Source organism: Mercenaria mercenaria, chromosome 1 (assembly GCF_021730395.1).
Source record: "Mercenaria mercenaria strain notata chromosome 1, MADL_Memer_1, whole genome shotgun sequence".
Taxonomy (NCBI): Eukaryota; Metazoa; Mollusca; class Bivalvia; order Venerida; family Veneridae; genus Mercenaria; species Mercenaria mercenaria.
In genome coordinates this window covers 90702868-90730862 of record NC_069361.1, presented here as the reverse complement: position 1 = coordinate 90730862, position 27995 = coordinate 90702868, and the positions used below count along the sequence as shown (strand labels likewise).

The following is a 27995-nucleotide window of genomic DNA, read 5'->3' as shown; positions in this document are numbered from 1 at the left end:
ATCTCTAACACACGTTATGGAAACAAAAAGGCATGGCATGTAAAACACAAAAATGCTCGTGTATAAATATATAAAAAGCAAACCTTAAGAACCAAAAACGTATGTACTCAATGCCTTTTCAAAATACAGAGCAACAAAAACCTGCTGCTTGTCGTTGCGCCCATATAATGGCTCCGTATTCCATTAATATCCTAACCAGTGAGATGTAGGCTGTTTTCTTACAGTCTTTAGTACAATTTCTAAGGTGGTTTCTACGTAGAACTGGCTTTCTCAGTAGCAACTTTAGTAATATGTGTTGACCATGTAAGGTCCTCGCTGGGTTGAAGCCGAGGTAAGGATTTTCAGAGACCTAAGATAAGATGAGATAAGATTTATTTTGAGTCGGCAAGACAATTACAAGTAACATAAACTCTTATGAGCTTTTTTTAACCGACTATTTAACCTGTTTTAAGATTCTACATCTACATCTTTCACCCAAAAATCGATTTCCGATTATCACTGGGCGGCGCTGTCAGAGAAACAGTTGTTAAAGAAATGATATGTTACAATGTTAAAAGAATAAAAGCTAAAAAAGATAGTATGCTACAGTTAAAATGGGACAGAGGCAATAGAATTACATATTGACCACCGCCAGCCTCTCTCTAAAGATACTGAGACTGGGGCTAGATTTAACATAAGTTGGTAGGGAGTTCCAGAGTCGGATGGTCCTTGGGAAGTAGGAGTTAGAAAAGTACTGAGTGTGAGACATAGGGATTAAGTAATTTAGGTTTCTAGTTGGAATAAGATGAGATTGGTCGACTGCAACTGTCTCGGTCCTTATTTTATAAAACATTACTAATGAATTGTGTAACTTTTATTCATCTAGTTACACCAAAGAGCCATACTGTATACTGAATAGTTTTATTTGTTCTTTGCAAGGCCACTTTGGTTCTTTGTGTATACTCTGGGAAGAAAATAGAAATTATATCATTGCTCAAGGTGTACTGACATTTTTGCAGCAGTCTGTAGTAAATTGTGAAAGTTACACTGGTGTAAATTTCACGCTACGTGTCGCCGCCGCAGCATCCCAGCAAGAAACGAAACGAAACACGTCGAAAATATTGCAGTAGAAAAGGAAGTTAAGGTATCAGTAACATTTGTAGTCAACAAAACTGTCGATTTTTATAAATTACTATCAAAACGTGTCATTTTTATTAATCTTTCGATGAAATGCAATGATTAAGTTTGCAAAGTGGCATAATACTCGGATAAATTGAGAATTTGGGAGAGTTGAACCACGGGTGCTAGGCAGGCCTCGACCTTAACTTTTTTCAGCAGTTGCCAGCAGGTCCACCAACTGCTAAAATCTAGTAGACCAGCTCAGACTTTAGTGGACCTCCAGTTCTATCACATAAATTGTGATGTTGTAGACGTCATAGCTTCGTATGACTCAAAGCAACAGGACTTATTTCTAAAATAATTAAAAGACTGTAGCAATCTGTTATCCCGAAAAATAATTATTTTGAAAAGTGTCCCAAAATATGGACACAATAATCATCATCCTCCCGACCCGTGTTGAAAGTGAAAAAAGAAAACATCAACAATTAATTATCGGTAATTATTCTGATGATAAACTAAGTAATTGGCCTTGTTTTCATCTTCAATTAACACCCTCTCAAAGAGCTAAAAGAAGTGTGTCGGTTATTCGTGGCATCTGAAGCGGAGATCAAAGCGGTATAGTTTCCCCGAGATTGTCATGGCATTACGTAGAGATAGTACCTAAGTTTTTCAAATCATAGGTTTGAAGTTAAAAAGCTTTGAAATGAAGAGAAATGTCCATATATTTCTCAAAAACAGAAATATAGACAAATTTTAACCAGAAGTGCGGAGTTATGAGCATTTAATATTTTCATGATAACGAAAATTTTGTGATCAAGGAAATGTAACTCTTCTTGAACATGGAGAGCATAAACATCAAAGGGACATAATATAGTCAATATTTTCTAATTGGGTGCATTTGATTTAACATTCAACTTTGATCTGGATTGCTAAATACTGATCCATGATACTGTGTGCTAAAAATTTAGAACATCTGGAACAGTCTATTAACAGCAAAACTATGCTTTAGCAGAACCTAAATAGAGTTAAGCTCTAACTGGGACTCGAACCCAGGACCTCTCACCCCTAAGGCAGACACTCTACTACTTCCCTATAACAGCAGTAGCTAATAGCAATGCAGTTTAATTGCTGGATTACATTGCGTGAACTGGAACAATAATCGGTGAACTCCGGATTATCGGCGTATTCGCTTTGTTACCTAACGGCAATTTTTGTGTAAAGAAAAAATATAATCTAATGCTGCCAACGTCATAATTGGTCAAATCTGCACAAATTTCTCTGACGTGTTGTTCAGAGTATGAACTTACTAACTGGCAGTACCAGTGAAATATTACTTACACTGAATCTTTTATATTTGCCCTTTTTGCAGCTGCCGAACGGCAAAGACGATGAGATTTGTCCAAATATAAGTAATTATTTTACCAGTTTTGAGAGGATTTCAATTGATGGGAAATTACAGTTACAAACTAAATACCTTTCTGCAACACATGGAGTCATTAGCATTCACTGTCAATCAGTATTATGACTGAGATCGACTGTCATTCATTCATTTCAAAGTTTCATAGACAGAGTCCGTTGTTTACATTTTTATCGTAACCGGTGCACTTGTAAAAATCACTTTAGTTTGAAAAATCAAAGTATGCGAAGAGCTATGGTACGGTCTCTACATTACGTCATGTTTTCGCGCCATGTGACACTTCACTGTCTGATCATACTTTCTCGATTCCTTTAATTGTTGAGAAGAAATCAGTAAAAGAGTTTTTTCTTTAATTTTTTAAAAGCGAATGTGCAATATCCCGAATAAACTGACATGTAAATGTGTCAAACCGTGAACGATGATAGTGGATGTCCTACCTCTGTGACCTATTTGCCCTCAAGAAATTTACATTATTGTTTGAGGAGAATATCTAACAAAGTGTTGTGTCAAAAAATACATGTACAAAGAATCATTTAAAACTTATTAAAAACCGCAACGACATCATACTGCTTTATTTTAAAACCACATTTCTATTTACGTTCATTAGGTCACGTAACCTATTCTGCCGCGCTAACAGAAATCTGTTTGCCAAAAGTCGTTTTACTCCATGTATTTAAATTGCTGCCGCTTTTTCATTATTTAAGATTTTTTAATTGTGTTTTTTGTACTTTCTGGTCAAAAGTCTGAATTTTATTACCATAGTATGTACCATTTATTTACTTTAAGAAAGAAATAAATAATCAAGATCGCGCTGTTTGAAATTTTACAAAACATTATATGAAAATTTGATCGTTTTTAAAGAATTTTGCCTACATTCCTGTCGATATCTTATTAAAATTGTTATAGAATTCAAACTGTATTAGTTCTCAAGCGGTGTTGAAAATTTAAAGCGATTATATTAAAAAATGAATGCACTACGCGCGTTTTTTGTGTCAAAAGTAACCGCGATGTAAATTAGACATTACGATAGGGCGCACGTGCTTGTGGAATGGAAAATTACCAGCATGACGTTTTGATATTTTTACGATTCGCAGGTAAATTCCAGTCAATCCAGGTAATTTTGCCTGATGTAATTTCTCAATTTGGTAAATACCACGTAAAAACCACTCGCCCGATTGGTGGAGTAGTCCATTCGTGCTCTCCTAACTTTAACTTACTCGCCAATGCTTATAACGGTAGAATGCCGTACTTAAGGCAAAATCAACTTTCGTTTTGTGAATTCGCCGATATGGGTACGATTTTCTCCCCTATTTGTTTACTTTTAAGGGTTTTATTTTATTTGCAGACCGTGACTGAAAATTGGTTGACCGTCGGTCTACCCAACTTTTGATAGTTAGTGGACCTGCCGATATTTTGGTTGCGTCGGTCCAACGGTCCACCGCTAAGGTCGAGGCCTGCTAGGCAAAAATATTTTACTAAATAAGCGTATACATGCTTATGTATATAAATATATACCAGTAAGGTGTCCAACGGGACAAAAATATTATGCTGAACAAACAAGAACGTTTTACAGTCAACTCGTCCCCTAGTCAACTCGTCCCCTAGTTCTATAAGGGGGTATCCCCCTTCCGTAAGGGGGGTGAGGGGGACCTTCCCCTGAATTTTTTTTAAAAACAGGATCATAAATGGCGAGTTCTGGTGCATTTTAGGGGTACCGAATCGCATCTCAAGTCTCCAGTATTTTCTTACTATTTACATGACTATAAGCAAAATAAAGTTTAATAAACTCTTATCAGAATTAATAATGTGTAATGCAATAAAAAGAATGCATGTATGTTTTTTGTGTTTTTTTTTGTAATGTATTGAACAATAATTATTCATGTTACATTCATTTCTTATTTTTGTTTAAAATATCATTTTTTTAGTAAAAACAATTTATGTAATATTAACACTTACCTCTTTCATTAAATAAAAACATGATAATTATTTTTCTAAATTTTATACGTTAATACCCTAGATCTTTGCGGCGGGGTATAGCTTAAACCTACCATTGACTAAAGACATACCAATTAAAAACATGCTGGTTAGTTCATGCGTAATTAAGTCCAGTCACGGACACGTGTGTATGACTCCAATTAACACCCCCGATTGTGTCACCGTCACCACGGTAACACACTAATCTGGACAGCGTGTATTGTTTAACGCGAAGCAAAATTTAGTATACTATACAAAATATTGGGTCCGCAGATCTGCGACTCCAACTTATGAAGTTACAAAAAATCGTTTTTGGGCAAATTATTGGGGCCGTGGCCCCTGCGGTCCCACTTCCGACGCCCCTGACACTGCTGCAAGAAAAGACCAGATCACAGTTATCACTTGAAATCATCAAACCAAGTTCTGGCTACCATAACTGAGGCTGTTTTTAATTTCTGATGGCCGCGTCCATCAGAGATCCGTAACACTCACTAACAGCATATAAACATCTCTGAGCTGAAATTTTTAGCTACATCAAACCATGCGTTACAGTGCTTTAGGGTATAGCGGATTTTAGGGTATATGCCATACTTGACATCACTAATCTAGCGTCGACACTAATTTCGCGGTATTTGAGTTGCGCCACCTACGTGGTGTTTAAGTTTGTGACCCATTTTACGCATGCTAGCAAAAAATGTTCTTACCTGCAGTTACATTGCTAAATATCTGTCAGTATTTATTGAAACGGTCCCTTAAGAATAGCCTCGCAGGCTATTCCTACGGCTCTCCCATAAGAATAGGGAAATAGCCCGCAGGTGGATATTCCGGCTCTAAAGACAGTCGAAAATTATCATTGATATCTGTACTCAAATTATAAAGTACCAGCAATATTGATCCAAGAGACAAGACTCATTTGAGAAGATCAAAAGAACCAGAATTCGCAGAAAGTATCATCGATGCTCTCCGTTGTTTTGCTACCTTTTTTAAATTAAACAGTACTTTTAAGGACGAATGGACCGAACATTTTCATGTTGCATATATCTATACATACAGTCGAGACTGTTTTAAGAGACCATCTTTGGGAAGCAGCGAAAAAGGTCACATATGACAGGGAGTCTCTTAAAACAGTCTCACTTAACAGGATGACGCTGGTTTCATAATATGTTTCCAATTAAAGTACATGAATATCGGATACTTATATATTGGCCTCTTTTAAGGTAGGAGTGGAAAATGATAAAATACTATTTCTTTAATTGCATATTGATAAAATATAAATTTCAAATAATTTGCATCATTCATATGATGTTGATAAAACAAATTTAAGCTCATGATCTGGCAAGAAAATAAAGGGGAGCAGTAAAATATAAATGTTCCATTTGAACTACACTGAGGTTTATGATATTTATATTTTATGTACTAATTGTTCATTTTAATTTATTCGATTATTGACTGCATCTTTAATATGTGTTTACTTCGTCGTTTCCTGTTAAATACCGCCATATTTTTGTTTCACCAGGAATAAAGTTAATTTATGCACCAACTCCGAATTCTTCAGCGACCTTATACGCTGGTTTTCCCTAATCGAGCAATTCAAGTGCCTTAATGACAGTTCTTTTTTATGTTTTTCTTCAGCCATTTTTTGTAAACAGATAAGTTCTCGTCTCAAACAACTTCACGCGAGGTAAAGAACGGTAACTCTATCGTGTAAAATCTTGCGAGGGAGCGTCTCAAAGTCGCTGAAAACGGTCTAAATATCGATTCGGGAGCCTGATTTCACAGTCGCTTGTCGCGTAAGGCAGGGGGTTGCTTAATTCAGACTCTTTTAATAGTAAATTGCGTCCGGAGCATAAAATAGGGTCGCATATGACAGGGAGTCGCTAAATTCAGGGGGTCGTTAAGGCAGTCTCGACTGTATTTATCATTCGATGACAACAATATTACACATAGACATAAATTAGCCTTTTCCTTTATTCGAAATCACTTCCTGTTCTCTCAATGTGATACTGAAAAGTAAACAATTTGTTCGAAAATAAACCATTTGAATTAATTCAGTACAATTCAAGATGGACATACAAAACTGTCTTTAGAGCCGTAGGAATAGCCACCTGCTGGGCTATTCCACTATTTTACGGGAGAGCCGTAGGAATAGCCTGTGAGGCTATTCTTACGGGACCGCAGGATTAGCCACTTCCTTATTGAAATTGTACATTTCACATAATATATTATCTATTGCAAATATCCAAAAAAGTCCATGAATTAAGAAAATATTTGCAATGTTTACAAGTTCGTCTACCAGCTGATCAGTATTTGTCCTCATTAATTATGCAAATTAAGTTCCGCCTATAGGTTAGAGGACACCAGATTTTACGTAACATCCCCCAGGTACACTTAAATGAATGAAATATCAATATTAGGCGAAACATCAAAACGTCTTAACTTGACAGATTTTAAGGGGGAGGAGGGGATAGGGGACCCGCGACCATCTCCTCAAAATACACCCATGATACTGAGCAGTGAATTGGAACATATTAGATAACTGTCAGATAGAAAATATTCAGTAATAGTACAATTCTTAGGCTCCACTACATTAAGACCACGCCCGCGACCTTGTGATTTACTTACAAAATTCTGGTGTGTCCACTGCTCAGAGGAAAATATTTTCGATAGTGCCAATGTAAACAGATAATATAAAACGTTTAAATTGGCGTTTAATGAGTTTTGAGTGTTCCTGTTAGTTTGACGTAGATAGCTTTTCAATATTTTAATAATATTTAGTGCTTTTTAACCTATGATAGTTTGATTGCCACAATTGTTGACCTATACCGCGACATTAGTGATGTGACGTCACATGATGACAATGGCTGACTATTTTTGTTCGAAGTACACATGGATGTTTCTTGAATGATATCTTATTCATTTTCACACATTTATGCATATGACATGAAATATTGTGGTAAAGACAAGAAATACACTGTTGTGTTGTTTCTTGTTATGTCGTCACGTCGAATGTCAAGTGCCGCAACAATACAGATGAACAGTATATAGAGGATAAGTTAATAAATTTTGTATTTATACTTGAATTATTGTATAAATTTTCATATCATTCTTTTACTTGCATACAGATAGACATTCTGACGTACATTTTAAATGTTTGCTTGTGTTATTTTTCATAATATGTCTACAAATGAAAATCGAGACTATCCTCTACTGACTAAATCAGTGTGTATGTAAAAAACATCAGTAAATGAAAAGTATTTGATAGAAATTTAAAAAGCTGAATGTTTTTGAAAAGAGAATACATAATTATTATGATTTATAGTAAAAAAATCTTGGGAATTTTGTTTAGATGTGGATTTTAAACTAATAATGGAAAAAATGACCAAAGCTATCCTGTACACCCTTAATCAGCACATATGTAAACAATGGCATGGAGAGAAAAAACACATGAATTTCTATTAAAAGCTGAATGTTTTTTTTTTTCTTTTTTTAAAAAGCTGTTTTCTGTCTGATTTATAGAAAAAAATATTAAATTTCAAAGTTAAAATGCTGGAAAAAGTAGCTATCCGCTATACTCTAAAGCACTGTAACACTTTTTTATTTCATTTAAATCCCTCAAATAGCAAATAAATGATGAAAAGTTTAACAAAATACCACAATTTTCAATCCATGTCATTTTAGACATCCATTCTATACATGTATACAAAAATAATTTCTGGCCAATTCCTATGAAATAAACAAAAAACGGCTAGAACTTCCACATGCTTCGATAGATGAACTCTTTTTCCAGTCAGTCCATGAAGTCTGAACTGAACGACGTCCTCTACAAACATAATTCAAAATATTGACATTATTATTATACTATTTGAGGAGGAACCCTGTTGTTTTTTGGGGTTAGTAGGTCTAAGGTCACAGTAACCAAGAGACTAAAAATGCTTTGCTGACATAAAATGTTGGGATCAGTAAATCAGAGGTCAAGGTCACAGGGACCTGACTTGATTTTTGTTAGTTTTTTTTAGCACACCTGAGCAATGCTCAGGTTGAACTGTTGTGATCACTTTGTGTCTTCCATTTATTCGTTCATCCGTCCATCATCAACAATTGTGTTTAAAAGACATCTCCTCCAAAACCACTGAATGGATTTTGATGAAAATTGGGATAGATGTTCCTTGGATGGTCCTCTACTAAAATTGTTCAAATGGTTCTGCTTGGTTGCACATAGGGACCGCCAGAGCTAAAAATAGAAAAATCTTCAAATGACATCTCCTACTAAACGCATGATCAGATTTTGAAATAATTTCACACAAATGGTCCTTATGTCACTGTCTACCAAAATTTTGTGAAAAAAAATGGCCACCAGGGGGCGTTGTTTCTTTTCCCTTTATGTATACAGTGAAAAATTAAAAAATCTTCTTGTGTGAAACTGCTGGCCCGATTTTAAAATAATTTTACACAAATGGTGCTTGTGTGACCCTCTACCAAAATTGTCCAAATCAATTTGATTCATCAAAAAAACATGGCTGCCAGAGGGCGTGTTCACTTTTCCCTATATGTACTTGTATATAGTGGAAACTTTAAAAATCTTCTTGTGTGAAACTGCTAGCCTGATTTTGAAATAATTTTACATAAATGGTCCTTGTGTAACCCTCTACTAAGAGTGTTCAAATTATTTTGATTCGTCAAAAACATGGCCGCCAGAGGGCATGGTCACTATTCCCTATATGTATATAGTGGAAACTTAAAAAATCTTTTTGTGGGAAATTGCTGGCCCGATTTTATAATAAATTTATACAAATGGTCCTTGTGGTCACTTTTCCCTATATGTATATAGTGAAAATTTAAAAAAACATCTTCTTGTGTGAAACTGCTAATCCGATTTTAAAATAATTTTACAAAAATAGTCTTTGTGTGACCTATAAATATAGTTCAATTTTTTCTGATTCGTCAAAAAACATGGCCGCCAGAAGGCATTGTCATTTTTCATCAACAATTTCTTTTAACAGTATCTCCTCCAAAACCACGTAATGGATTTTGATGAAACTTTACATAAATGATCTCTTCGTAGCCTTCTTTTAAAGTTGTTCAAATGGTTCCAGTTCATTGAACATATGGGTCCTTTGCCCTACCAGTAGGTTCAAAAATGTGTGTGAAATATATAAAATATAAGCTACACATGTAACATAGAAGAAACCTAACTCTGTACTAATACAAACACACCTGAAGCCTTGTACTCAGGTGAGCACTTTAGGGTCAATGACCTGACTTAATTTCTGGTATCTTTTTCATTCCTGGGCTTTAACTCAGAAAGCATAATACATGTAACTACAGCTTCCAAACTTTACACTATGACTAAGTACTATTTAAGGAAGACCCCTATTGATTTTAGGGTCAGTGGCTCAACGATCAAGGTCACAAAGACCTGACATAATTTCTTGTAATTTTTAGCTTGACTATACGAAGTATGGAGAGCTATCCTACTCGACCTGGCGTCGGCGTCCTTCCGCGTCCACATTTTGGTTACAGTTTTGATGCACTTTCTCTTTATCTTTGTTATTACTTGATGGATTTACTTCGAACTTAAAATAGTTGTTCCTCATCATCACCCACATCATATGGCACAAGGGTCATAACTCTGGCACCAATATTTCATGAATTATCCCCCGTTTTTACTTAGAATTTCAGGTTAAAGTTTTGGTGCACTTTCACTTTATCTCAGTTATTTCTAAATGGATTTGATTCAAACTTAAAATAGTTGTTCAGCATCATCAGCCACATCATATGGCACAAGGGTCATAACTCTGGCACTAATATTTTATGAATTATCCCCCCTTTTTACTTATTATTTCAGGTTAAAGTTTTGATGCACTTTCACTCTAATTCAGTTATTGCTGAATGAATTTGATTCAAACTTAAACTAGTTGTTCTGCTTTATCACCCACATCATATGACACAAGGTCCATAACTCTGGCACAAATTTTTCATGAATTATGCCCCTTTCACTTAGAATTAAAGGTTATTTTTGATGCATTTTCACTATATCTCAAGTTATTACAAAATGGATTTGATTTAACATGACACAAAGTGAATTATGCCCCCTTTTTGCTAAGAATTATACTTAATATTTAAAGTTTGATACACTTGATCCTTATCTCTCATATTCAGGGTTTTCCTCAGAAATTTTGATAGGGGGTCATTATGACCCATTCATGTTTGACTTTGGGGGTCATTTTCAATTTCAAGGGGTCATTTTTTTAACATTTAAAAAAAATGAATAAAATGGTATTGAAATCTATATAAAAAAATCCAAAAGAAAGAGTGTGTTTTGAAGTTTATAATAAATTAACTTGCAATGTACTGTAAAAAACAAAAAGAATACTAGTACATCAACAAATAATTTTTTTTACACTTTTTTGAAATCAGTAACTGCAACTTTTTGAGTGCATCTGCGTGACGGAGGGATCTTTCGACCAGTTTCGTGAGGAAATGTTTGCCTAAGTGTAGTGTTGCAAACATTTTCGCAGCCCAATACGAAAGGACTGTTTTGAATCTTTGATACATGGCCAGCATTTCATTTCGAAGTGATGACATATGAAATATATGAATGTTTACATTTTCGGTTGAGGACCTTTCAACACTCCGTGCAGATGACAAGAAAAACATAATCTTTTGTTGATGCACCATTTTGTTGAATGGTTTACCGTATTAAGAGACGTCGATATCGGGCCGATAATTAAACCTAGAACGCAGTCTACCTTTACTACTTCGTACCTACGCCCGAATCGGTACTTACAATATTGGGTACGAAAATTCATGTCGCCGTAATTTTGGCCGGTAGTTGAGTTGCGTCAACAATGACGCGTTCAGAATAATTTTGAGGGTCATTTTGAAAATCAGTGTGCTAAAACGCACAAAAATGTGCGTCAAGGAAAACCCTGCATATTACTTAATACTTTTGACGCAGACTCAAGCTATTATCCAAGATTTCATCCATGTTGGAGTCATTAAACTCTCCAGTGACAGCTCCAGCTTCGTCAAATGTGCCCAATTTCACTATCCAGCATCAAAATAGTCGAGCCCGCTGTCTCCTGTGACGGCTGTTGTTTGTTTCAGGGCTCTTAGTCAGAAAGTGATAGCTAAGTTTCAAACTTCATCAAGTGACTAAGTACCACTTGAGGAAGATCACTATTGATTTTGGGGTCATTGGCTCAAGAAGGTCACAAGGACACAATAATTATTTGTAAGTGTCCTGTTAATAGCACAAGAAATACCTATAAGTGTGATTTACATAATTTGCAGAGGATTGGATTATACAATTATCGACTTTTTCATAGGTTGATATCAGGATTTGTCAACCCGAAAAGAGTTATATTCACCGAGCCGAAGGCGAGGTGAATATAACTTTTTGAGGGTTGATAAATCCTGATATCAACCTATGAAAAAGTCAATAATTGTTTTATTACATGAATAAATGTATAGTCAGTCTTGTTATTACAATTGTATCTTCAATAAAGAAATAAGGAATAAATTTAGACCAAATCAGGTTGATACTGGTTTTCCAAGCACCAACTTTGATCTGTTTTTATTTTCGTACTATTTATAACCCAAGATAAGTTGATATGATATGTACTCATTACTTTTCAAACCGTTTTCAGCCAATCAGAGAAACTATAGGAATACAGTTATGTAATAAAATTGGTTATTATGTTGGCTTTATTACTATTTTTATCTCAGACGTTTTATCTTTTTGTTTCTTTTCTGAAGATAAAACGTGTCCACTGAAAGGTTTAATGAAATTGTATTTGTTAACAGACAATCTGTATTAAACTGCAGTTGTTCTCTGCTTCATCTGGTCTGTCTACAAATAACATTCATTCTTGCAGTAATTGAAATTTAATAGGAAATAAATCTGCCAAATCCGCCACCATCAGTCTTCCCAAGGCTTTGATTTGATACAGTAAATTGAAATCTCTCATCCACGTCCTTCAGCCCCACACATACCTACTTCCTCCACCCGTTGCCACCTCTGTAATTTTTTTTATTGTTGTGTTTTCCAGTCTGCTTAGGAATAGGCATAATATGCCCCATTAGGCAGAGCTGTTGTTTTCCTATTGCATCCATTGTTTTCTGTGGTTTTCACTTCTCATCTTGAAAACATTTTTAGATACTTTGTGATGAAGTCTCTTGTTGAGATGTTACAGTATTGAAGATTTGTCCCTTTGAAATGTTTTAACGGTTATACTAAAAAGACAAAATTTCCTTGTACTAAATTTGCTGATCTTTTGTTGCAACAATATTAACATGAAAACAATACTATTTACAAAATGCAAGTTTTTTGATAAACATTCAGATTGAGTGATATTGCAAGCCTTTATGTATACAATGTATTGTTTCACTGGTTTCTTTGAGCTTGAGAATCTTGTAAAGCTGTTGTTATTGATCCAGATAGGTATATAAACATATTCTGTTTTTTGCCAGGAAAATGAAGTTGACTCTGATTTTTGTGAGTGTAGTGTTAGCAGCTGTGATCTGGACAGCACACTGTGATGATGATGATGAAAAGAAACCAAAGAAGCTTCAAATTGGAATAAAGAAGCGTGCAGAAAAATGTGGTATGAAATCTCGTAAAGGAGATACCCTTCATATGCAATATAGGGTAAGTGATTTACTGTTAAACCTGCTGCAGCTTCAGGGCTTTTTCCCCCTGTAAATCTACCTCCCTTAAAAGGAGGTAATCCCAAAGACAAAAAGTATGTTTTTTTTTCTAATTCTGAATTTAAAATTCCCATCTGAGTGTTACATTTTAGGGTTCTGGCTGTTTTAAAATAGTTTTGCTAATTTGAATGTATATTTTGGTTATTAAAACAACAGTTACCCTGTTGAACAAGTACTGAAATGCAGTCCATTAATATTTTAAACAAAAAATATCTTTACATAGAATTTGGTAATTTGCAAATTTTCCCAGTTTTGACAATTTTCCGTGAGTATTTTCCCAATCCCTCTGGTGATGGTGGCATTCCTAAAATGATGAAAAAAAGGCCTGAGCTTTGAACTTAGAAATTTGATTTGACCAGGGTTCAAATTTAGACATGCATACTCGCTAAAAGGCAGTGGAAATTTAGAATAGCTAGTGGCCTGAAAAAGCACTCGCTTATTTTAGCAAGTCATTGAAATGCCAGGCAAATGTAATATTCCTAAAGAAAAATATGACTGTCCAATAATTAAAGTTCCAAATATAGTTCCATTTGAATTGGATCTGATTAGTCGTAAAAAAAATTCAATATATGCGGACAGATACGTTGAGTGGTAAATGATGTTTTTTAGGTATCAAGGACTGATTGGTTTTAAAATTTAGTAACTATAGTTAGCCTGATGTCAAAACAGTAAAAAAATGGCAGAGAGAAATTATGTCGACCTTGAAATCAATCAACAGTGACAGTTCAGCTAAGGTTATTATAGACTCTGTTTACAACTAGCGTATCAAAACATCTAATATTTATATAAATTTGAACGTCGAAGGATTTGTTTGCATTATGATTTTAAAATAATTTAGTAACCCAAATATATTTCCTAGAAAAGAATTTTGAAATGATACGGATGGTCAGCTTGCTAAATTTTGTAACTAAAAATAGATCGCTATTTTGGAATTCCAACTGTAGTATTTAAGAAATACTTCGCATTGTTTCAGCTGCCATTTCTATAAAATAACCGTGTTTAATTTTAGCTAGTATCTTTTGTTTTTAGCTAGTGAACAAAAAAGCCACTAGCTAATTTTAGCTAGTAGGAAATATTGTTAAATTTGACCCCTGTTGACATTTGAAAGAAATTTGATTTGACATTTGAATGACATTTGAAAGAAATTTGATTTGACATTTGAAAACTTAAAGTTAAAAATCAGGTGAAAAAAGCATGCATGTGTATGTCACTTGTGACTTAGATATTGTGTTTTCAGATGTTTGATGTCAGTAAATGTCGGATTTTAACTGTTTTCTGTAGGGAACATTGCATGAGACTGGTGAAGAATTTGACAGCAGCTATAGCAGGAAACAGCCGTTTGTTTTCACATTGGGAACTGGACAAGTTATCAAGGGCTGGGATCAAGGTCTTCTAGGGTAAACTTTATAGACTTTCTGGATTTAGATAATTGAAGAGATCTATACAGTTGACATTTTAAATCAGTATTCTTACAGCTTCAGGGTCATTTTTATGCCCCCGAAGGGAGGCATATAGTTTTTGAACCGTCTGTCGGTCTGTCCGCAATTTTCGTGTCCGGTCCATATCTTTGTCATCGATGGATGGATTTTCAAATAACTTGGCATGAATGTGTACCACAGTAAGATGACGTGTCGCATGAAAGACCCAGGTCCATAGCTCAAAGGTTAAGGTCACACTTAGACGTTAAAGGTCATTTTTCATGATGTGCATTCGTGTCCAGTCCATATCTTTGTCATCCATGGATGGATTTTCAAATAACTTGGCATGAATGTGTACCACAGTAAGACGACATGTCACACGCAAGACCCAGGTCCGTAGCTCAAAGGTCAAGGTCACACTTAGACTTTAAAGGTCATTTTTCATGATAGTGCATTCATGTCCGGTCCATATCTTTGTCTTCCTTGGATGGATTTTTAGCTCGACTATTCGAAGAATAAGTAGAGCTATCCTACTCACCACGGCGTCGGCGTCGGCGTCGGCATCGGCGTCGGCGTCACACCTTGGGTTAAGTTTTTCGTACCAGTCCACATTTTGACAAAGTCTTTTGAGATAAAGCTTTGAAACTTTCAACACTTGTTTACCATCATCATGGCCAGTTATAGGCAAGAGCACATAACTCCATCAAGGATTTTGGCTGAATTATGGCCCCTTTTGACTTAGAAATCATGGTTAAGTTTTTCGTACCAGTTCATATTTTGACAAAGTCTTTTGAGATAAAGCTTTGAAACTTTCAACACTTGTTTACCATCACCATGTCCAGTTATAGGCAAGAGCACATAACTCCATCAAGGATTTTGGCTGAATTATGGCCCTTTTTGACTTAGAAATCTGAGTTAATATTTCGTACCAGTCCACATCTTGACAAAGTCTTTTGAGATAAAGCTTTGAAACTTTCAACACTTGTTAACCATCACCATGTCCAGTTATAGGCAAGAGCACATAACTCCATCAAGGATTTTGACTGAATTATGGCCCCTTTTGACTTAGAAATCATGGTTAAGTTTTTCGTACCAGTTCATATTTTGACAAAGTCTTTTGAGATAAAGCTTTGAAACTTTCAACACTTGGTTACCATCACCATGTCCAGTTATAGGCAAGAGTACATAACTCCATCAAGGATTTTGGCTGAATTATGGCCCTTTTTGACTTAGAAATCTGGGTTAATATTTCGTACCAGTTCATATTTTGACAAAGTCTTTTGAGATAAAGCTTTGAAACTTTCAACATCTGTTTACCATCACCATGTCCAGTTATAGGCAAGAGTACATAACTCTATCAAGGATTTTGGCTGAATTATGGCCCGTTTTGACTGAGAAATCTTGGTTAAGTTTTTCGTACCAGTTCATATTTTTTGTAAAGTGTTTGACATATGGCTTTGAAACTTTTATCACTTGTTTAGTATAATAGTCTCTATCTGTAGGAAAGAGAACATAACTCTGTCATCTATATTGGCTGAATTATGGCCCATTTTGGACTTTGAAATTGGTTCTGTTTCCATACAAGTCCATGTTTTGTCAAAACTATTTGACATATGGCTTTTAAACTTTGAACACTAGTTTATCATTATGATTTCCATCTGTAGGCAAGAGTACATAACTATTTTGACTGAATTATGGCCCTTTTTGGACTTTGAAATTGGCTCATATATTGCCATTTAGTGCAAGACTTATCGAAATCAAAGTAATACAGGAACATTGTTTGTCTAATCTATTTATTTCTTTCGTCTGAATATCCGTGGAAATATTTTGACACCATTCTTCAATCAATTCTTCGAATAGTCGAGCGCGCTGTCATCAGACAGCTCTTGTTAAATAACTTGGCATGAATGTACCACAGTAAGACGATGTGTCGCGCGCAAGCCCAGGTCCGTAGCTCAAAGGTCAAGGTCACACTTAGACGTTAAAGGTCATATTTCATGATAGTGCAATGATGGGCATGTCCGGTCCATATCTTTGTCATTCATGCATGGATTTTAAAATAACTATGCATGAATGTGTAGCACAGTAAGACAACGTGTCGCGCGCAAGACCCAGGTCAGTAGGTCAAAGGTCCTAAACTCTAACATCGGCCATAACTATTCATTCAAAGTGCCATCGGGGGCATGTGTCATCCTATGGAGACAGCTCTTGTTATCTTTAATTTGAATTTGGACAGAGTTATGCCCCTACTTAACTTAGAGTGTTTTATAAAGTTTTTACTGGCAAAGCTCTAATTCAGAGCCAAGCACTGAGAAATGTCAAGCGCGCTGTCATCAGACAGCTCTTGTATAAAATTATATAAGGTTTTTGGGTCTTTTTGTCCTTTCCTTTTCATTTCAGTGCATTTACTCCCAGTTAGATTTTTAAACTGTTCATATGATCTGCATCTCTTTCTAGACACAACAAATAAAAAAATTAAAAACAATTTGATTAAGTAATATGATGTATCTTGCTATGAGAGAAGTCTCCTTACTGGTTGCTTTCTGTAGTCTTAATTTAATTTAACTTTATTTATTTTACACATATCTGAGAGGAAGAACTTTATTCAGGGTGAGCTGTTGGTAGAGGTGAATGTTCTCTTGTCCTACATCTATTGTTCTGCATCAACATTTTTAGCTCACCTGTCAGAAAGTGACAAGGTGAGCTTTTGTGATCGCGCGGCGTCCATCGTCCGTCATCCGTGTGTCCGTAAACTTTTGCTTGTGACCACTCTAGAACTCACATTTTTTGTGGGATCTTTATGAAAGTTGGTCAGAATGTTCATCTTAATGATATCTAGGTCAAGTTCGAAACTGGGTCACGTGCCATCAAAAACTAGGTCAGTAGGTCAGATAATAGAAAAACCTTTTGACCTCTCTAAAGGCCATATTTTTCATGGGATCTGTATGACAGTTGGTCTGAATGTTCATCTTGATGATATCTAGGTCAAGTTTGAAACAGGGTCATGTGCGGTCAAAAACTATGTCAGTAGGTCTAAAAATAGAAAAACCTTGTGACCTCTCTAGAGGCCATACTTGTGAATGGATTTCTATAAAAATTGGTCAGAATGTTCATCTTGATGATATCTAGGTCAAGTTCGAAAGTGGGTCACGTGCCGTCAAAAAGTAGGTCAGTAGGTCAAATAATGAAAAAACGTGACCTCTCTAGACGCCATATTTTTCATGGGATCTGTATGAAAGTTGGTCTGAATGTTTATCTTGATGATATATAGGTCAAGTTTGAAACTGGGTCAACTGCGATCAAAAACTAGGTCAGTAGGTCTTGAAATAGAAAAACCTTGTGACCTCTCTAGAGGCAATACCCTTGAATGGATCTTCATGAAAATTGGTCAGAATGTTCACCTTGATGATATCTAGGTCAAGTTTGAAACTGGGTCACGTGTCTTAAAAAACTAGGTCAGTAGGTCAAATAATAAAAAAACCTTGTGACCTCACTGGAGGCCATACTTTTCATGGGATCTGTATGAAAGTTGGCCTGAGTGTTCACCTTGATGATATCTAAGTCAAGTTTGAAACTGGGTCAACTGCAGTCAAAAACTAGGTCAGTAGGTCTAAAATTAGAAAATTCTTTTGACCTCTCTAGAGGCCATATTTTCCAATGGATCTTCATGAAAATTGATCTGAATGTTCACCTTGATGATATCTAGGTCACTTTCGAAACTGGGTCACGTGCGGTCAAAAACTAGGCCAGTAGGTATTAAAATAGAAAACCGTGTGACCTCTCTAGAGGCCATATTTTTCATGAGATCTTCATGAAAATTAGTGAGAATGTTCACCTTGATGATATCTAGGTAAAGTTCAAAACAGGGTCACATACCTTCGAAAACTAGGTCAATAGGTCAAATAATAGAAAAACTTTGTGACCTCTCTAGAGACCATATTTTTCAATGGATCTTCATGAAAATTGGTCAGAATTTTTATCTTGATAATATCCAGGTCAAGTTCAAAAGTGGGTCACATGAGCTCAAAAACTAGGTCACTATGTCAAATAATAGAAAAAACGACGTCATACTCAAAACTGGGTCATGTGGGAAGAGGTGAGCGATTCAGGACCATCCTGGTCCTCTTGTTACATTAACATCTTCTCCTCTGAAACTATTGCTCAGAATTACACCAAACTTGATCTGTAACGTCCAGGCATAGACCTTTATAAAGTTTCCTGAAATGGTCCTGCTTTATCTCCGCTGGAGCTAGAAATAGAAAACTTTTAAACAACTTCTTCTCATGAGCTATTGATAGATTATCACTAAAACTGGTCAGTAGCATCCTTGTATGGGCCACTTCCAAGTTTGTTTAGATGTTGTTGATTTTCTTTAATCCCCCGCCGTGGCGGAGGGATTATAGGAATGGTCTGCGTCCGTCCTTCCGTCCGTAACAAAATCGTGTCCGGTCCATATCTCCTAAACCCCTTGAAGGATTTTCATGAAACTTGGGTCAAATGATCACCTCATCAAGACGATGTGCAGAACCCATGAGCCAGCCTTGTCGGTTCAAGGTCAAGGTCACAACTCAAGGTCAAAGGTTTGAGCCTGCCATTTTGTGTCCGCTCTATATCTCCTAAACCCCTTGAAGTAATTTTATAAAACTTGGGTCAAATGATCACCTGATCAAGACGATGTGCAGAACCCATGAGTCAGCCATGCCGGCTCAAGGTCAAGGTCACAACTCCAGGTCAAAAGTTTGAGCCTTCCATTTTGTGTCCGCTCTATAACACTTAAACCCCTTGAAGGAATTTTATAAAACTTGGGTCAAATGATCACCTCATCAAGACGATGTGCAGAACCCATGAGTCAGTCATGCCGGCTCAAGGTCAAGGTCACAACTTAGGGTCAAAGGTTTGAGCCTTCCATTTTGTGTCCGCTCTATATCTCCTAAACCCCTTGAAGGATTTTCATCAAACTTGGGTCAAACGATCACCTCATCAAGGCGATGTGCAGAACTTATGAGTCAGCCATGTTGGCTCAAGGTCAAGGTCACAACTGAAGGTCAAATGTTTGAGCCTTCCATTTCGTGTCCGCTCTATATCTCCTAAACCCCTGGAAGGAATTTTATAAAACTTGGGTCAAATGATTACCTCATCAGAACGATGTGCAGAAATTATGAGTCAACCATGCCAGCTCAAGGTCAAGGTCACAACTAAGGGTCGAAAGTTTGAGCCTTCCATTTGATGTCCACTCTATATCTCCTTAACCCCTTGAAGGATTTTCATCAAACTTGGGTCAAATGATCACCTCATCAAGAACTCATGAGTCAGCCATGTCAACTCAAGGTCAAGGTCACAACTGAAGGTCAAAGGTTTCAGCTCTGTATCTCCTAAACCCCTTGAAGGATTTTCATGAAACTTTGGTCAAATGATCACCTCATCAAGACGTTGTGCAGAATTCATGAGTCAGCCATGTCAGTTCAAGGTCAAGGTCACAGCTAAAATCAAAGGTTTACCCTTTCACTATCCATAGCAGTGGCGGGGGATTTAGCTGTCTTTTAGACTGCCTTGTTTGTTTTTTAAATTGCGCATTGTAAGGGCCCTCAGAGCTAAAAATATAATAAAATCTTTGAACAACTTCACATGAACCAGTTACTGGAGTTTCACCATGCACAGTGTGCAGCATCCAAGTATAAATCTCTCGAGTTTTGTTTTTTTAGCTCACCTGTCACAAAGTGACAAGGTGAGCTTTTGTGATCGTGCGGTGTCCGTCGTCCATCGTCCGTCCGTGCGTCCGTTAACTTTTGCTTGTGACCACTCTAGAGGTCACATTTTTCATTGGATCTTTATGAAAGTTGGTCAGAGTGTTCATCTTGATGATATCTAGGTCAAGTTCGAAATTGGGTCACGTGCCATCAAAAACTAGGTCAGTAGGTCTAAAAATAGAAAAACCTTGTGACCTCTCTAGAGGCCATATATTTCACAAGATCTTCATGAAAATTGGTCAGAATGTTCACCTTGATGATATCTAGGTCAAGTTTGAAACTGGGTCACGTGCCATCAAAAACTAGGTCAGTAGGTCTAAAAATAGAAAAACCTTGTGACCTCTCTAGAGGCCATATATTTCAAAAGATTTTCATGAAAATTGGTCAGAACATTCACCTTGATGATATCTAGGTCAAGTTCGAAACTGGGTCACGTGCCTTTAAAAACTAGGTCAGTAGGTCAAATAATAGAAAAACTTTATGACCTCTCTAAAGGCCATATTTTTCATGGGATCTGTATGAAAATTGGTCTGAATGTTCATCTTGATGATATCTAGGTCAAGTTCGAAACTGGGTCGCGTGCGGTCAAAAACTAAGTCAGTAGGTCTAAAAATAGAAAAACCTTATGACCTCTCTAGAGGCCATATATTTCATGAGATCTTCATGAAAATTGTTCAGAATGTTCATCTTGATGATATCTAGGTCAAGTTCGAAAGTGGGTCACATGCTGTCAAAAACTAGGTCAGTAGGTCAAATAATACAAAAACCTTGTGACCTCTCTAGAGTCCATATTTTTCATGGGATCTGTATGAAAGTTGGTCTGAATGTTCATCTTGATGATATCTAGGTCAAGTTCCAAAGTGGGTTACGTGCCATCAAAAACTAGGTCAGTAGGTCTAAAAATAGAAAAACCTTGTGACCTCTCTAGAGGCCATATATTTCAAAAGATTTTCATGAAAATTGGTCAGAACATTCACCTTGATGATATCTAGGTCAAGTTCGAAACTGGGTCACGTGCCTTTAAAAACTAGGTCAGTAGGTCAAATAATAGAAAAACTTTATGACCTCTCTAAAGGCCATATTTTTCATGGGATCTGTATGAAAATTGGTCTGAATGTTCATCTTGATGATATCTAGGTCAAGTTCGAAACTGGGTCGCGTGCGGTCAAAAACTAAGTCAGTAGGTCTAAAAATAGAAAAACCTTATGACCTCTCTAGAGGCCATATATTTCATGAGATCTTCATGAAAATTGTTCAGAATGTTCATCTTGATGATATCTAGGTCAAGTTCGAAAGTGGGTCACATGCTGTCAAAAACTAGGTCAGTAGGTCAAATAATACAAAAACCTTGTGACCTCTCTAGAGTCCATATTTTTCATGGGATCTGTATGAAAGTTGGTCTGAATGTTCATCTTGATGATATCTAGGTCAAGTTCCAAAGTGGGTTACGTGCCATCAAAAACTAGGTCAGTAGGTCAAATAATAGAAAAACCTTGTGACCTCTCTAGAGGCCATATTTTTCATGGGATCTGTATGAAAGTTGGTCTGAATGTTCATCTTGATATATCTAGTCAAGTTGAAAGTGGTTTCGTGCCATCAAAAACTAGGTCAGTAGGTCAAATAATAGAAAAACCTTGTGACCTCTCTAGAGGCCATACTTGTGAATGGATCTCCATAAAAATTAGTCAGAATGTTCACCTTGATGATATCTAGGTAAAATTTGAAACTGGGTCACGTGCCATAAAAAACTAGGTCAGTAGGTCAAATAATAGAAAAACCTTATGACCTCTCTAGAGGCCACACTTTTCATGGGATCTGTATGAAAGTTGGTCTGAATGTTCATCTTGATGATATCTAGGTCAAGAATGAAACTGGGTCAACTGCGATCAAAAACTAGGTCAGTAGGTCTAAAATTTTTTAAATCTTTTGACCTCTCTAGAGGCCATATTTTTCAATGGATCTTCATGAAAATTGATCTGAATGTTCACCTTGATGATATCTAGGTCAGTTTCGAAACTGGGTCACGTGCGGTCAAAAACTAGGCCATTAGGTATAAAAATAGAAAAACCTTGTGACCTCTCTAGAGGCCATATTTTTCATGAGATCTTCATGAAAATTAGTGAGAATGTTCACCTTGATGATATCTAGGCAAAGTTCAAGACAGGGTCACGTACCTTCAAAAACTAGGTCAATAGGTCAAATAATAGAAAAACCTTGAGACCTCTCTAGAGACCATATTTTTCAATGGATCTTCATGAAAATTGGTCAGAATTTTTATCTTGGTAATATCTAGGTCAAGTTAAAAGTGGGTCTCATGAGCTCAAAAACTAGGTCACTATGTCAAATAATACAAAAAATGACTTCATACTCAAAACTGGGTCATGTGGGAAGAGGTGAGCGATTCAGGACCATCATGGTCTTCTTGTTATTGAAAGGAGTCACTTAGCGACATAAAATTCTCAAAACAACTTCTCTCATAAACCAGTTGATGGATCTTCCCCAACTTTGGTCTGCAGCATCTTTTTATGACCCTCTCAAAAGTTTTAAATGGTTCTGCTTGGTCCATTTTAGGGGCCAACAGAGCTAGAAATAGAAAAAAAACTTATTTCGTGAACTACAAGTAGTTGGTGAATCGTCACCAAGTATTTTCTGTAGCTTCCTTGTATGGACTTCTCTGGAGCTTTTTCAAACTATTGCACTTGGCCAGAAAGCAAAAAGGTTTCTTCTCATTGGTCGTCTTATGGATCTTCATTAAACAAAATTGTTGCATTTAATGACACAGTGTGTCATGACATACATGTAAGGATAAAAGGTCAATGTCAGATAAGCATCTTTAGGACCATTATGACCCTCTTGTTCATATTAACAATATCTGATGGCTGCTTCTTAGATTTCTGACCAGTACTTACACCTAGGTTAAGGGGTTGTGAAGATTGCAGGATTCAAACATGCAACTTCTCCACTAGGACTGACTCTCTGTACCTCTGCACAACTGTGATTCTACTTTCTTCAATATGATGAGCATGTCCTCTAAATATTTTAGCCTTCTTTCAGCCCAGCACTGATATACTGTTGAACTTTGGCATTTTATCCAGTTTTGATTTACAGTTGTAATTTTATGTTGCTATTTAGAATGTGTGAGGGTGAGGAGAGGAAGCTAGTTGTGCCAGCAGAAATGGGTTATGGTGCCAGAGGTGCTCCACCTAAAATTCCAGGTATGATATTTGGCTACCCAGATTGTCAAAAAATTCTTACCAAGAAGAAAATATCTAAATGTCTTACCACTATATACACACTGGAGACTGTAGGGGACATATGCAGATTGGTCTTTCTGAGACATAACATTTACTGGTATACATGTTATATATACAGAGAGATGAAATTTATAGAATTTTGAAGTGATTGAGGTGAATATTTTATTCTGTAGAAGCTCTGCATTAAAAAATACATAATGAAGATTCAGTAATCAGCAGTATACCTAAATCATGTTGTGGTATATTTAAAATGAATTACTGTAATTGTGTGCATGTCCGACTTTTATTACCAGGTATGTTTGATTGAATTTGTTATATATATATTTACAGCTGATGCAGCACTTGTTTTTGAAGTGAAACTGGAAACAATAGAAAGACATGGAGACTTGTAACATAGATTCATGATTAGATTTAGTTCTGTAGTTAATTACCTATCACTAGTGCTTTAACTGATATCCCGGTACAACCCGTTTTTGGACAGCTAACGGTATATCGCTACGGTTTCGCTACGTGGAAAATGTTCAACAATTATAAATGCTGGAGTTTTGTTCAACAATCATTTATCCTAAAAAATACGCAAGTAAACAAACCTCATCCCGCAGCATGTTTTAGATATCCTTTCCAACATGGCTGACCCACTTTTCCATTAACCGGAAGTTGTACAACCCGTTTTCGGACACCTGCTTCAAAATATACTGCGCTCCAAAGTTTACGTCACAAAAAGTCAGAAACAGTTTAAACAAATCTCGAACATCAAATGTAACTGTTAGTAACAAGAAAACTACCCAAAACGTATTTACAAAGTATTTTCAGTGTTAGTTTATGGAGTTAGTTGGTGGGATAAGCACAAATGGGACACAGGAACGTGTCTCCTATTCTGATTACCCTCACTGTTACATACAAAATGATAATTGTACCCATCCCTTAAATATTATCAGCATAAGGTCTATATGACCCCCTAGTGGGCACATGATTCTGAAAAGAAACAGAGCAAAAAAAACTTTTCTACTACTATTTAAAATTTTATTAACCAATTGATTAAGAAAACCTCGTAAGGTACACTGGTCTATAAGTGGTAGCTTTTTGTGTGAAGTATACTTTTGCAAAATTTGATAGTGGGGGTGGAGCCTGTAAAATAACCTAATCTGTCGGACGACCAGAGCTTTCAACATGAAAACATTGGATTTATTTCTAAAAACACATATTTTGGACGTGATATTTTGGGAATAGTGAAAAAAAATAAAAATGTAACAGTATGTAAGTTTTTATCATTTGCTTACCCTTTTAATTTCAATTTTTCTTCAAAACTACCAGCATGACATTTGTATGGTGTTTGTAAACAAAGCATGCGTGTGGGAAACTGGAAGAGGCGTGTTTTCCAGGAAAACTAAAACATTACCGGGGCCGGCCGAATACGGGTTGTGTCCGAAAATAGGTTGTCGCGGGATATTTTTTTATTATAATACATAGATGTGCTTAATTGTTTTCGTCTGTTTGTAATCGTATTTTTTTTTTAACTTTGTACATTCTAGAAGATTTGAATTTTTGCATTGGTGACTGTTTATTCAATTTATTCTTTGTTAAAAAGGGTGCATTGCTTTTATGCAGTTGTTACACAATTTACATAAGCTTCATAATATATCTGTTCTTGATTGTTATTATGTTCAAATGACTTACATTTTATTGCTAGTTCATCCTATATTAGAGAGATCACATTCGTTAACCTTTTGATCAAAACATTATTCATAAAATTTCATAAAAGTTCACAGTGCAATTTAATATTTTGTTATCAAAAAAATTATTAAGTACCGGCATATTTATGTATTTTCGACATTATTCTTTGAAACTTGTGTAGATATATAATTCTGTTTAAATACAGTTAGTAGACTATTGACTTTCAACAGTAAGATATATAAGTGTGTTGCCACTACAGAAAAAGTATCTAGCTACTTTCTTTTTGTGAATACACATGTCAGTATAATACACTACTGTCCTGAGTTTTTGGTCCTTCGTGTAAATACATTCTAGTCACTTTGAAACTTGCATGCACTGTCATATCTTATTGGCTCATAATTTGGGATACTTTCATAAAATAAAGTTAGCAGATTTGTTCACAATTACAATATTCCATAAACAGACTTACATGTTTTTGCATTTGTGTAGGAGAGCCAGCTCAGTAATGAAATCCAGAATTGCTCTGTACTTATTAGCCATAAAATATTTTGTATGCTTTTGGTTACATGTACATTTTCATTTATAAATTTATAATTGAGTGGATGTTACCTTTTTTAAAGGAATTTTTGTATGCCATTATCTAGAAATGTTATTCTTTAACTACATAGAAAATACACCATTTTGTCTTTAGAAATTTATATCTACATTTAGAACTTTTCCTATGCATGCAGAAGTCTTCCTATCTCTTATCTTCTTTTTTTTTTTTGCTGACGAAAAATGTTGACCAAAAGGCTCCATCAGCACCAGTCAGGAAACTTGAGCTAGAAAAATGTACACATAAGAGTTACATTCACAAAAAACGTGTCTTGTGTTCAGCCTAGAAAAAACAAGACTGAATCAGAAAACTATTTGTATTAAATTGTATTACCATCATTTTGAAATTGCTCAAAAGTTCCAATCTATATCACATGGAAGTCATGTGACATGAACAGTCATTTCAGTTTTACATTAGACCCATCACTTCATTTACTCATATATGATAGGAGCAAGCTGAACTAAGATCTTAACATTTTATTTATTTATGTCAAAAGTCAGTAGTCTGGTTGAATATATACATGTGTGCTTTTTAAGTAATCTGGAGTAAAGTGTTGTTGTATGGTATGTTATTTCAGTATATTAAATGTATTTTTGGATTAAAGCTTTCAGTTTCTCATACTGTTTTTTCAAAGGCAAGTATTACCCTATATGCTCAGCAGGGAAAGTTTTGATAACAAAACCATTCCAGTGTTCAAAGTTCAGTCATTCGGTCTTCATATGGACCTAAATAATTTCTAACATCGCTCATTTTTGTAGAGCCTGCGTGCGGAAGCGAAGACATAGTCCAAATGGTTGTTCGGTGTATGTGTGTTGGTGCGTCCATTTGGATTTGTTTATTCAGACCATAACTTTGACGTGCATGGAGCAATCTTTTAATATTTTGCATGAATGTTAACCTCTGTGAGACGGAGGGTATCTGAACCCCAGGTCACAGTTAGAGGTCAAAGGTCATGCCAGATCTTGTCTGGCCCATAACTTTGACACGCATTGAGCAATCTTGTTTATATTACACATGAATGTTTAACTCAATGAGACGGAGTGTCGTGCAAACCACAGGTTCCTATCTCAAAGATCAAGGTTACCGTGCATGGATTGATATGTTGCCCATGTGCATCTAGTTTTCTGGAAGATTTCATTAGGATTCAGATTTATTTTAAATTTTAGTCTATAATAGTGATTGTTTCTTAGCTTCATGTCTAATTAGTATTGTGTACTTGGAATGGATATTTTTTACATAATTGTTTTTACATGGTAATGTAATTATTGTTGTGTTGTTTTTGTGTTGTGTGTAATGAATGAATGGTTGTATTTTATACTATGTATTGTTGAACTAAGATAAACTAAAGTTAAATAAGCCAATTATTGCAACTATCTGAAAATTAATTGCAGGTATTTGCAGCTTTACTGCCATTATTACAATTAACTTACTAAAGAACTTTTGTTCAGGAACATTTGATGTCAAGAAGAAAATACATATAGCACTTAATCCCATGTTAATTTTACTTCAATTGCTCAGTAATTAAAACATATGAGTAATGTAAACAAATGTAACCTGTGCTAATCTTATGTTTTGATATTCAACCACAACTAACAGTGTTGTTTGTGAAGATGTTATTTTCATAGAATATGGAATAAAAACATTGAACAAAGTTATTATATGTGATTTCTTCCTTTATATTCACTATCTGCTTTTCACAAAGAAAGGAACAGTAAAGATTTGTGACTCATTAACCCTTATCATGCTGGTCACAATTGAGTCTTCCTTGCATTTCATTATAAAAACCTAGCAGGGTAAGGGTTAAATTAGCTTTGTCTTTCAACAAATGGTTCCTAAATTATACATCAACAAATCAACTATTCTAATTTGTCTTTGTTATCTAGTATAGGTGTGTGTTCAGGCTTCGGTCATCCATCAGGCTTGTTCAGATTAGTTCTGCTTGACCCTTCTTGGGGAAATAAATAATAAAACCTAAAAACCTCTTGATAAATCTTCACCAAACTTAATCTTAGGCATTCTTGTTTGGACCTTTTTCAATTTTATTCAGATTGTTCCACTTGGCTTCTCTGGGGCTGCCAGAGCTAACAATAGAAATATCTTTAAAAGGCT

The 27995-nt window shown here is 35.7% G+C and overlaps 1 protein-coding gene across 1 annotated transcript; it reads left to right on the top strand.

Moving 5' to 3' along the window:
* Positions 1–989: 989 nt before the first annotated feature.
* Positions 990–27533, top strand: LOC123530711 (peptidyl-prolyl cis-trans isomerase FKBP2-like). The gene is made up of 5 exons (XM_045311470.2): positions 990–1123; positions 12962–13139; positions 14480–14595; positions 23496–23578; positions 23948–27533. Exons 2-5 carry the CDS (start codon positions 12966–12968, stop codon positions 24007–24009), a joined length of 435 nt encoding a protein of 144 aa, XP_045167405.1. The 5' UTR covers positions 990–1123; positions 12962–12965; the 3' UTR covers positions 24010–27533.
* The last annotated feature ends 462 nt before the right edge of the window (positions 27534–27995 follow it).

Excerpts from the sequence above, each read along its gene's own strand:
- LOC123530711 (XM_045311470.2), top strand. The coding sequence starts at position 12,966 with ATGAAGTTGACTCTGATTTTTGTGAGTGTAGTGTTAGCAGCTGTGATC. Across the intron at positions 14,596-23,495 it reads TGGGATCAAGGTCTTCTAGG|AATGTGTGAGGGTGAGGAGA; the intron begins GTAAACTTTATA and ends GTTGCTATTTAG. Across the intron at positions 23,579-23,947 it reads TGCTCCACCTAAAATTCCAG|CTGATGCAGCACTTGTTTTT; the intron begins GTATGATATTTG and ends ATATATTTACAG.